The sequence below is a fragment of the Elephas maximus genome, chromosome 3 (assembly GCF_024166365.1).
Source record: "Elephas maximus indicus isolate mEleMax1 chromosome 3, mEleMax1 primary haplotype, whole genome shotgun sequence".
In the NCBI taxonomy this organism is placed as follows: Eukaryota; Metazoa; Chordata; class Mammalia; order Proboscidea; family Elephantidae; genus Elephas; species Elephas maximus.
This window is the reverse complement of record NC_064821.1, coordinates 108,840,182-108,852,439: the sequence shown is the minus strand read 5'-3', so window position 1 is coordinate 108,852,439 and position 12,258 is coordinate 108,840,182. Positions and strand designations below refer to the sequence as shown.

The 12,258-nt window shown below is 35.3% G+C and overlaps 1 protein-coding gene across 1 annotated transcript in view; it reads left to right on the top strand.

Moving 5' to 3' along the window:
* The window catches only part of ITGB3BP (integrin subunit beta 3 binding protein), a 90,279-nt gene that overhangs the window by 67,018 nt on the left and 11,003 nt on the right, over positions 1 to 12,258 (top strand). Inside the window, exons 5-7 of the mRNA XM_049879468.1 lie at positions 6,824 to 6,902; positions 7,266 to 7,359; positions 7,756 to 7,815. Of these exons, the coding sequence (XP_049735425.1) occupies positions 6,824 to 6,902; positions 7,266 to 7,359; positions 7,756 to 7,815 (233 nt within the window). The remainder of the gene's footprint in view (positions 1 to 6,823; positions 6,903 to 7,265; positions 7,360 to 7,755; positions 7,816 to 12,258) is intronic.

Here is a 12,258-nt window from a genome sequence, read left to right as displayed (position 1 = left end):
TGTTTGACTTGAGCATCATGCTGTTTTAAAGAAATACCTATATGTGATCAAATTGGCAAGAGGAACTCAAAAGGTTAGATGAGAAGCTTAGAAAGCAGTGAGTTTATGTTAATGGTAGTGGAATAATTTGAAAAAGGATAGTGAAAATGTTGTACAACTTGGAGATGGTAATCAGTATCAGTAAATTGTACATGTAGAAATTGTTGCATTGGTTTACGTTTTGCTGTGTGTATTTTCACAAAAAAGAAAGAAATCACTTCTCTCCCTTACTTCCCCTTCTTCCAGATCTAGAATGGCACAGTAGCAGCTGAGTTAATATTTGCTAACCACCTGTATCAATAATTGTCAGTTAGAACCAACAATTTAATGACAGTTTCTTTTGTTCCTTTAGCGCTCCCCTCAGAATACACCTGAGGCACTTTATATAGAGAAAATGATGAAGATAAATTTGAAGTTAAGAATGGAAGATAATTGAAAGTGGTCAAGATAGGGAAAACCCAGGACTGGATCAGAATTATAGATTTGAAAGTCATATTACACATCATTGCTTGATATTGAAGAAGTTAAGAGCATAACTAATAGATACATCCCTCCTATGGATTTTATTTTCGCTGAAGTTCTTTTAAATAACATGAACCTTGTCTTTGTAGGAAATTAAAGAACCCTGAATTTTACAATGAAATTTTTCTAAACAAATTGGAAAAATGCATGGAAAATCCTGAATTTCTAGCACGTGGCTTTCCCAAGAGAAAAGATAATTTATATTTAACATATCATAAGAAACAAGACTGAGACAACTCTTTGGTGTACCAGGCCAACAATTTTTGAAAGTATCTTAGAGGACCAACCTGGAGACTTTAAATACTAGGTGCTGAAAAATGATAATGCTGGAATTTTACTTTACTGTTGAACAAGAAGTTTCATACAATGGCCATTATAAGATGAAGGAGTTGATCCAGTTTTGTCTAGCCAGAAAAGAGTAATGTTCTATAAGACAGTAATGACAGCCACTGATTAGGGCCTGTCTCCGTATTACAGTTTTAAAAATTCTATAAAGTTGATGATTTGTTCACTAACTGACTTGAAAGTGGGAGCAACAATCTTTTTTTGTGTGTGTGTGTGCTTTAAGTGAAAGTTTACAGTTCAAGTCACTTTCTCATGTAAAAACTTATGCACACATTGTTAGGTGACCGTAGTTGATCTCCCTGCAATGTGACAATGCACTCCTTCTCTCTACCCTGTATCTTCCATGTCCATTCAACCAGCTCCTGTTTCCCTCTGCCTTCTCATCCCTGCCTCCAGACAGGAGCTGCCCACATAGTCTCAACGTGTCTATTTGAGCCAAGAAGCATACTCCACACCAGTATCATTTTATGTCTTATTGTCCAGTCTAATCTTTGTCTAAAGAGCTGACTTCGGGAATAGTATTAGTTTTGGGCTAACAGAGGGTCGGGGGCCATGACCTCTGGGATCCATTCAGTCTCAGTCAGACCATTAAGTCTGGCCTTTTTACTAGAATTTGAGGTCTGCGTCCCACTTTCCTCCTGCTCTGTCAGGGATTCTCTGTTGTGTTCCCTGTCAGGGCAGTCATCAGTGGTAGCTGGGCACCATCTAGTTGTTCCGGTCTCAGGCTGATGGAGTCTCTGGTTTATGTGGCCCTTTCTTTATCTTGGGGTCATATTTTCCTTGTGTCCTTGGTGTTCTTCATTCTCCTTTCCTCCAGGTGGGTTGAGGCCAATTGATGCATCTTAGATGGCCACTTGCTAGGTTTTAAGATTCCAGACGCCACTCACCAAAGTGGGATTCAGAACATTTTCTTAATATACTTTGTTATGCCATTTGACCTAGATGTTCCCTGAAACCATGGTCCCCAGACCCCCACCCCTGCTACTCTGTCCCTCAAAGGGTTTGGTTGTATTCAGGAAACTTCTTAGCTTTTGGATTAGTCCTGTTGTGCTGACTTCCCCTGTATTGTGTGTTGTCCTTCCCTTCACCTAAAATAATTCTTGTCTGCTATGTAATTAGTGAATACCGCTCTCCCTCCCCACCCTCGTAACTGTCAAAGAAAGCTTTCTTCTGTGTTTAAACCTTTTCTTAAGTTCTTATAATACTGGTCTCATATAATATTTGTCCTTTTGTAACTAATTTCACTCACCATAATGCCTTCCAGATTCCTCCATGTTATGAGATGTTTCACGGATTCATCGTTGTTCTTTATTGTTTCATAGTATTCCATTGTGTGAGCATACCATAATTTGTTTATCCGTTCATCCGTTGATGGGCACCTTGGTTGTTTCCATCTTCTTGCTATTGTAAGCAGTGCTGCAATGAACATGGTGTGCATATATCTATTCGTGTGAAGGCTCTTATTCTCTAGGATATATTCGAAGGAGAGGGATTTCTGGATCGTATGGTAGTTCTACTCTGTCCTATAGGGTTGCTATGAGTCGGAATTGACTCGACGGCACTGGGGGTTTTTTTTATGGTAGTTCTATTTCTAGCTTTTTAAGAAAGAGCCAAATTGATTTCCGAAGTGGTTGTACCATTTTATATTCCCACCACCAGTGTATAAGTGTTCCAGTCCCTTCACAACCTCTCCGACATTTATTATTTTGTGTTTTTTGGATTAATGCTAGCCTTGTTGGGGTGAGATGGTATCTCATTGTACTTTTGATTTGCATTTCTCTAATGGCTAATGATTGTGAGCATTTCCTCATGTGTCTGTTAACTGCCTGAATGTCTTTTTTGGTGACGTACCTGTTCATATCCTTTGCCCATTTTTTTATCTGGGTTATTTGTCTTTTTGTTGTGGAGATTTTGCAGTATCTTATAGATTTTAGAGATTAGACACCGATTGAATTTGTTATAGCCAAAATTTTTTTCCCAGTCTGTAGGTAAACTTTTTACTCTTTTGGTGAAGTCTTTGAATGAGCATAAATGTTTGATTTTTAGGAGCTCCCAGTTATCTAGTTTCTCTTCTGGTGTTTGTGCACTGTTAGTAATGTTTTGTATACTGTTTATGCTGTGTATTAGGGCTCCTAGTGTTTTCCCCCTATTTTTTCTTCCATGATCTCTACTGTTTTAGATTTTATATTTAGGTCTTTGATCCACTTTGAGTTAATTTTTGTGCATGGTGTGAGGTATGGATCTTTCCCCATTTAACAGACTTTGGGCCTTTGTCAAGTATCAGCTGCTCATAGGTGGATGAATTTATATCTGGATTCTCAATTCTGTCCCGTTGGTGTATGTATCGTTCTACCAGCCTGCTTTGACTACTGTGGTGGTATAATAGGCTCTAAAGCAACAGTCATTGTGAGATTTTGTACCATAATGAATTTGAGAAATGCATTCTGCAGGCACCTTCAAGGAAATAAAAGATGGTTGGTTTTCAGAAACAAGTAAATTAGTGAAGGAACATCAAGATGTTATTAAAGAACAAGTAACTCTAAGCAAGCAATAAGGCTGTCTTAGCTAGGGTAACAAAGTAGAATTTGAACTGTGCATTGAAAATATAGAAAAAGGATAACAGCAGCAATGAAAATCCAGTCTCCAGCACAAGTGGGATTAAATGTTCATGAAGGATGCTTGTTTGTCTAGGATGAAGACAGTGCCAGCCACATTTTCCCCAAAAGCTGCTCAGCAAGTAGTTTATCTCCAAAGATTATAAAAGCGTCTCCACTGAGTCAGAAGATACGGAAAAACGTGTCCTGAATTACTCAGGATTTAACAGTTGGATGGCAGTTATAAAACCATTTTATGAATTTGGTTGCCGTAGAAATGAGAGAAAGGGTATTCATCTAGGAAGAAGAAGAAGGAGGAAGAGGAGAGAAAAGGAAATTAAAATAAGCAAAAATGAGAAGAGTGACAGAGTGTGCCGTACTTGATTCTGCAGTGGACACTACAAGTTCCCCTGCAAAAGCAGCGTAGGCACGTGAAGATGTCTTGAAAACATCTTCCCCAGATAATTGGCACTCAGTCCATACAGCTTTCCAAGGATGTCAAAGCAGTTGTTTTGCTAGCTGAGCCCCCCAGTGACTATCTTAATTTGGGAGAGAGGGTTTCTAGTACAGGTTTTTCCTACTACCTGAAAGTACAGTGTCCTGGATTGAATTAGCCCCCTAAAAATGTGTATGTCAACTTGGTAAGGCCATGATTCCCAGTATTCTGTGGTTGTCCTCCATTTTGCGATTGTAATTTTATGTTAAGAGGATTAGGGTGGGATTGTAACACCACCCTTACTCAGGTCACTTCCCTGATCCCAGGTAAAGGGTTTCCCTGGAATGGGGACTGCACCACCTTTTATCTCTCAAGAGATGAAAGGGAAGCAAGCAGAGAGCTGGGGACCCTATACCACCAAGAAAGCACCAGGAGCTGAACACGTCCTTTGGACCCAGGGTCCCTTCACCTGAGAAGCTCCTCGACCATGGGAAGACTGAGGACAAGGACTTTCCTCCAGAGCCGACAGAGAAAAAGCCTTCCCCTGGAGCCAGTGCCCTGAATTTGGACTTTTAGCCTGCTTTACTGTGAGAAAATAAACTTCTCTTTGTTAAAGCCATCCACTTGTGGTATCTCTGTTATAGCAAACAGCACTAGATAACCAAGACATAGAGCATTCCTGTGAAACCTTTTGTAAGCCAAAATGGCATAAAGAAGCAATTACCATTAATTTATATGGGAAAATTTTTTGAGCATTCCCAGACCCAAAAAATAACCTACCAAATCATTCCAAATAACACTTAAAAACCTTTTGTGCTCTCTTAGACTTTTCTGATACCTTAGAACACGTCTTGTTAATGGATGCACAAAATAAATCTAGATAAAGCACTGATGCTCACAGACACAGTTCAAAGCTATGGTGGCTTGATGCTGAGATACCTGAATAGTTCCCAGAGAGGAAGCTTGGTGACACTACTCCAGGTGCCCGCTGCCTCTTTAACTGCTCACTGCAAAACAAATGCTGAACACCGTTTCCACTTTTAACCTTTTTTCTTACAGGGAAAATCTTCAGATTTCTCTCGATTAGCAAAAACAGGTACTAATGTAGGTCTTTCGTAAAAGCGAAGTGGTGCAAAGCGGGAGATTCCTGTATGTCCTTTGGGACTGCTACATTGCACAACTCCTGGGAGCACCATTTGCATTGTATCATGTGGACTGAACCTCTTGGAGTCTTTCAAAATGGTAGCTTTGCAGAACCCAACACACAATTCCTGGAAGGTCAACAGGGAGCACCACCAGTTCCTTTAAGGTATGGGTTAAGACAATGTAGCCACTCCAGTCCTCTCAAAGAGACCCAAGGTTAAAAGCCCTAGGATTCCTTCTTGTAAGAGCAGAGTAGCTTACTTGACTCAGTTTTACATTCCTGAGGGGCACTTAGTAGGCTTGGGCATCATGTAGAGGAGCTAGATGTTCTCAGCCTGGGTAGGAGTCACTTAAGCCCTCTTACTACTTCAGAACAAGCAAATCTGTCTTGGAAGAAGTATAGCCAGAGTGCTTCTTGGAAGAGAGAATGGTGAGACTTCATCTCATGTACTTTGGACATGTTATCAGGAGAGATCAGTCCCTGGAGAAGGAGATCATGCTTGGTAAAGTAGAGGGTCAGCAAAAAAGAGGAAGACCCTCAACGAGATGGATTGACACAGTGGCTGCAACAATGGGCTCAAGCATAAGAACAATTGTGAGGATGGCACAAGACCGAGCAGTGTTTTGTTCTGGTGTATTTAGGGTCGTTATGAGTCGAAACCAACTCGATGGCACCTAACAACAGTATTTCAGACTTTTGGAGTCTCCTTTGACACCATCTCTCAAACTGAAGTTTTGATGTTAAGCAATTGGGGCACCAGACACGAGTTTTAATTGAAAAAAGACATAATAATAGAGGACTTGTGGCTAATAATAAGTACTTGAAGTAAATGATAAATGTGACTGATCTGAAATGAAATGTGCTATGAATATAAAATATGCTCTGGGCTTTTAAATATTATATAATAATAATGTTTATGTTAATTAAATGTTGAAATGATAACACTTTAGATACATTGGGTTAAAGAAAATACAGTGTTGAAATTAAGTTCACCTGTTTCTTTTTGCTTTTTAATGTGACTACTAGAAGCTTTTAAATTATATATGTGGCTTGCATTATATTTCTGCTGGTATAGATTATCATATGCAGATATAGGACCTTAAATGTGGGGGAAAAATAAAATTTCAACAATAAGGGAAGAGTTAAATCATCTTTCATATACATTTACTGGATAGAATATTATGAAACCTCTAAAATTATAGGTATACGGACTATGTGTGTCAAAAAAAAGTGTGATGATACAATTAAGTAAAGAAAGCATGATGTGAAAGAAAATATAAAGTTATTGTAATGTTTAAAAAAAAAAACCTAGGAGAAACTTTTCCAAAATGCCAACTGGAGATAGTTTTTGGTTTTTTACTTTTCTTTGTCTGTATCTTTTTTTCACACTGACATATACTAAAGCCATACAAAATTTTTTTTTACACGAAAAATCAGTAGGTAACACTGATCAAAGTAAATGAAGGAGAAGGTGGTGGATTTGTGTTCTCAAAGTGGCTTGTGGAGAAGGGAGCAAGCCGGCTGTGTGCTCGCTCCCACTGCTCACTGGAAATGAGCGCGGATAGTTGATAGAATATATTGTGTCTGTAAAAGAATGAAAGGACGGAGGAGGGGCATTTGCATCTTTTACCAGTTCGAAAAATGTAGGAAAAGGATTAGAAAACTGAATCTAAGATCCTTTAAAATGATTCGCCATGTTTAAATGCCTATTCTTGCTAAATATTATTTTTTATTCATTTACAGATTCATGATGTTATTGTCTAAAGTTGAGAAATCATCAGAAAAAATCATGGAAATAATGCAAAATTTAAGTAGCATACAGGTCTGCTTTTTCTTTTTCATGTAACTTTTTATACATCTAACTTTCATGCATTCTTTGGAAAAGAATGATATGTCTTATGTGAATATTACTTAGCCATAATATTTTAGTACTATCTGGCTTTTTCACATTTACAAGTTATGTTTTAGTCTTTTTAGTTAATAGTACATTGTTTTTACTCAGCCATTTTAAAGCTTGTAATAGTTAACCTACCAGAAAAATTAAATTTCCTAACATACAATTTTTTTTAACATACAGTGTAAGTTTTTCAAATGAAGAAGACAATTTACTGTATTTAAGATATTCTCTAGATTTGTCAGTAGTTTTATATTTGTAGAGAACTCATTTAAGATGACTTTCTTTTAGGCTTTGGAGGACAGGAAAGAGCTTGAAAACCTCATTGGTATCTCCTGTGCATCAAGTTGCTTAAAAAGAGAAATGCAGAAAACCAAAGAGCTAAGTAAGAAGAATTTGAGTTTTCAATAGTGGTTTTAGAAATGAACTTAATTTTTCCCAAATTTAAATTTGATAGACATCTTTATATATGCTAATATGGGCATGGGATAGAAATCCTACTGCTTCATTTAATAAGAAGTCACATATCTGTCTTTTACCAGGATATACTACTTGGGGGACACTTCTTGAACATGAAGGGAAAGAATGTACCTTGACAACTGGCAGTAGACTTTATTTAGTGTTCATTTTTAAAATAAAGTGTAAAATACTATATATTATACTCGATAGCTATAAATATGTATTTCTTTGAATTATTTTTTCTGATGAAGTTGTTTCTTCCAGGTAATGAGAAATTATTCATATTCCATGTTCTTACCATGGGATTTTTTTTTTCTTTTAGTGACAAAAGTAACAAAACAAAAACTGTTTGAAAAGAGAAGTGCAGGACTTTCTAAGAAAGGTAAAGAATCGTTTTATTACATAAAGAGACCCTATCAAACTAACCGTCATGATTCCTTTTTAGTGTATTCTTTTAAAAGACCATGAATCTTATTTGAAAAATGGTATATAGGGTTGCTATGAGTCAGAATCAATTTGACAGCAGTGGGCTTGGTTTTGTTTGTTTGTTTGTTTTCTTTTTATATTACATTTAGCAGAAGAGCAAGTCTGATGAGACCAACTTCCCTGATGAGTGGGCTTTTTTAATGTCCCTTAATATATATATAGTATTCAGTTTATGATTTAAATTTCATCTTTTTATTAAAAATTCTTTTTTGAGAATACAGACAAATTGGGGCAACAGTGCCTTAATATACTGCAGTTTTTAAGGGTGCATTAGAAGAATACACAAAGAATTAAAAAAGGTATTTTGTAACCAGTGTGCTGAAGGAGGCACATGAGTAACATCTGACTTACTGTGAACTCTTATGCTTCAGAGCATTTCTTAGGATGGGAAACTAACAGTTTTTTTGTTTGTTTCCTATATTGTTAAAAAAACATTCATCTCTTAATTATGGATATCAGGTTGTCTTTAGTAAATTTATTTTATTCTTTTGATTTTTAGTCAGAAAAGGAGTCTAGCAGCCATTCAGGAGATTTCCTTTTGACATCCAAATAATAGAAATACATGTTCTCATTTTCATTTTTAAGTTCCCATAGGACATATATCTGAATCTCTCCACAGCTCAGTAAACAAAATAATCATGCACTATAAAATATTAAAACCTTTGGACTAACTTAAGAGTGATCATTTTAATACTATTGGCATGGATACCATTTAACACTCTCTGCAAATGGAGTTAGGTCTTGAAACGGGTAGCCATATTTTAGTCTACCATTTATTGAGTACCAATGACCCTTGTTTATTGAGTACCAATAATTATGTTCTTGATACTAGCATCATTAGATCTTTACAGCAACCCTGCAAGATAGCTGTTATCACACAAGGAAACAAAGACACAAAAAACGTTAAGTAACTTTCCCAAAGACACTGCTACTTAACAGATCAGGGATTCCAGCTAAAGGCCTGTCGGACCTCAAAAACTATGGTTTTTTCACTATTCTGTGTTGCTTCTTCCTGAAGCAAATGAAATCATGTAGTTATCCCAACTTTCAGATTCAAGCATGAGACAGCTGAAACTGGCTCACCCTATCTAGTATGTTAGACTGGGTTTAGAACCTTTAATAAGCCAGTGATGAATTCTCAGTGAAAGTGCTGGGATTCCCAGCTGGTCAGTTACAAAGGCAAACCAGGTCATGGGTGGGACAGCTGCCTGGCAAGACTCCTTCTCCACAGCTCATGTGGAGAAGACTTCCTGAGCCTTTCAGTTGAGCAGCTAATGTCCCCTGTGATCCCAAGAATTTAAGAACATGACAGGAGCTCCTTCTTGAAGAAGGCTTGGAAGCTCTTCTTCCCTACTTTAACTGTATAACTTGATTAGAATGTGTAACTGGGTTTCAGTGGTTTAAGCTTCTCCTAACTTGACAAGCCTTAGAGGATCATAATGGGAAATTGGAATGTTTATTATTTTCTAACTAGAAGAAATATTTCTTCTATATATTCTATGCCAATAGTATAGTTTTTAAAATCTCTAATTTCCTAAAACTAATTAAAATTAGGCTTCACGTAGTTGGCATTTGCCAACAGTCTTGGGAAATGAGAAAGGTAAAAGTTATAAAACCAGTAAGTGAATTATCACTGCTAATAATTAATGTAAAAAAATTCTAAAAGTATTATTTCATTCCCCCAAACATTTATTAAAACTATAACCTGTTAAAACATTAAGAATTTTTTTCTTCCAGAGGACAATTTGTCATCTTTTTTAAAGTTATCTACTATACACCAATTCTTTCTTTGTTTATGCACAATCAACCTTAAAACTATTTTATAGTGTTTTAGGCATTAAAACTTTCTCACTACCAAGTTTGGAAGATTTAAATTGTTTCATGCATAGAGGAGACTGTATCACTAAATCATGTTTTAAAATTTCTAATAACCATTGATTATTTGTTGTATTTAAATGAAAACTGAGTTAAAATATATATAATATATAAAAACCAAAAAAATCCAAACCCACTGCCCTCGAGTTGATTCCGATATGAGGATATAATATATAGCATTTATATAATGCATATTATATGTATATATGTCACCTTCAGTTTGTTTCTCAGCAAGAGCTACCATTAGCTTTTTGTATTCCTTGAGGTATTAAAATCTTCATTGGCTTTTTAAATTAAATTTTGAAAATTAATATTACCTGAAAAACAGATTGAAGCTTATTTGTAATTTGAGTTTGAGCTATATACTGTATTTTATGCAAATAACATGCAGGTTATTCTTTTTTTTTCCAACCATGCTCTTGCCCCTTGAGGTATTTTCTTAAGCATGCTATGCTAATTTTTTTACAGCAACATGTAAGGGCACGGTTGGCAAAAAAACATTTAACATGCACGTTATTTGCATAAAAATATGGTACATAATTTTTTTTTAACTAAGCTAACAGCTTTCACCCCCTTCTGTTCATATATTTATTTTAACAGATCTTTTGCTAATTTTTCTAACATCTCAAAATTATTTGTTTTATATGTTCCTTATTTTGGTATCTAGCCTTCAGCTCTTTATAGAGACTTTTTTTGTAGCTGTACTTTTCTTTTACTGTGCTATTATGCAGAATTGTTTAAATTAAGAATGTTTTTGGAATCCTCAAGATTTAGAAATTATATAACTAGAAAGTATATAAAATAAAAATTAGCCCTATAATGAGTATTGAATTTGTCCCATTTAATAGGTAATTATGAAAATGAGACTAAACAGGTTACTTGTTTGACTACCAAAAGAATGTCCTTCGGATTCTTATAAAATAGGCAATACCAGGAAAATTCCAGTATTTATGCTGTCATCACCCCTTCAAATTGGTCTTTTCAATCTATTGTTTGTTTTTTCATTTCAGTGCTAGTTCCTTTTGTTTAACATCAGTTGCAGTCTTTATTACAGGAAGAGGATTATAATTGTAAAAATAACACTCCAGTGTTTCAAATAAGTAAACATCTGACACACTCTGAAGGCTATATATCACTTATTGAAAGGAAATTTAAAACGTACAATACTGTGAAAAGGTATAATTGAGATTTTCATAGTTTTCAGAAAAACTGGACCTTCTAAATCAAGGAATGCCTTGATAGAGTGTATGAAAAAGAGATGGTCTCCTCAGTAAATACAAATTTCTTAAAGAAAGCTTCTTTCTTTCTTCAGTTACTTAGGAAGTAAGCCTAACTTCACCTTCCTTAATAATATTGGCTTTATGACCATTAGGAAAATAATAAAATGAAAGGTTCTTTTATTGTTAGATTTGGATGTGAATTTTCATAATTATTTTTAATTTGTTATGCTGAAGATTTAAAACATAAGACCATTCATTGGGTTGATACAGATGGAATGTCACATTATCATCACATGGTAAGGCATGAAATTTATTTACTTTACATAATCAGCCTCTACTTAAAACAACTTCATACAAATATCCTTAGTCAATAGATGGCATTATACAGTGCTCAGTTCTTTCATTTCTTCCAGAGATATTAAAAAATACCATCATTGTTCATCTGTGACTGGTACTTCCAGTAAACAAAATATTTTTGAAAAGAATGTAAGCAAATTGTAGAATGGTTGCCAAGAAATGAAATCTAGACATTTAGCTTCAGTCCAAAACATATTTTATCTGTTTTGAGAATAATTGTGTAGGTTGTAGTATGCATATTTTAAATGGAAATGTAACCATCTAAACTTCACATTGTTTAAAAAAGTTGACTGTTTCAGCTGTTTGTAATAGAAAATATTTCAGAATTTCTAGCTCTGGCCTTAAACAAAGTACAAAGTATAATGTTCTGTTTTCCTTAGTTAACTTGCTGTGCCCTTACATTGTAAAATTCATCTTGGTTATAGGATTTTAAAAACATCAAATTCTTAGACTACAGGACAAATTTTAAACTTCTCCTGTTCCAAGACTATAAAATAGCTTGATACAGCCTTTCATTCTAACCACCCACTGAAGTATTTTTTAAACTTAAAAATAAATTGTTCTTTCCCCACTCAGTCTTGAAAAAGTATTCATCATATCAGCTAAATAATTTTACTCCCAGAAGGCTACTACCCTTTTATTTTTTCTATTATATCTTAACATTAAACAATATCTTTTTTCAAATAGATGCTTCAATTTTAAAAGCACTGAGGTTTGAAGTTTAGACATGATGAGTTTTAGGAGAAATAACAAAAAGTCTCCCTTATGTTTTAACATTCTGGGTTTACCTGGAGATTAAAAAATGGAGCTATTAATTTTGGTGACACAAATATACATTAATGTACAACCGTAGCGCTCAGTTCTGTGAAAGGATTTAGCTGTCACGT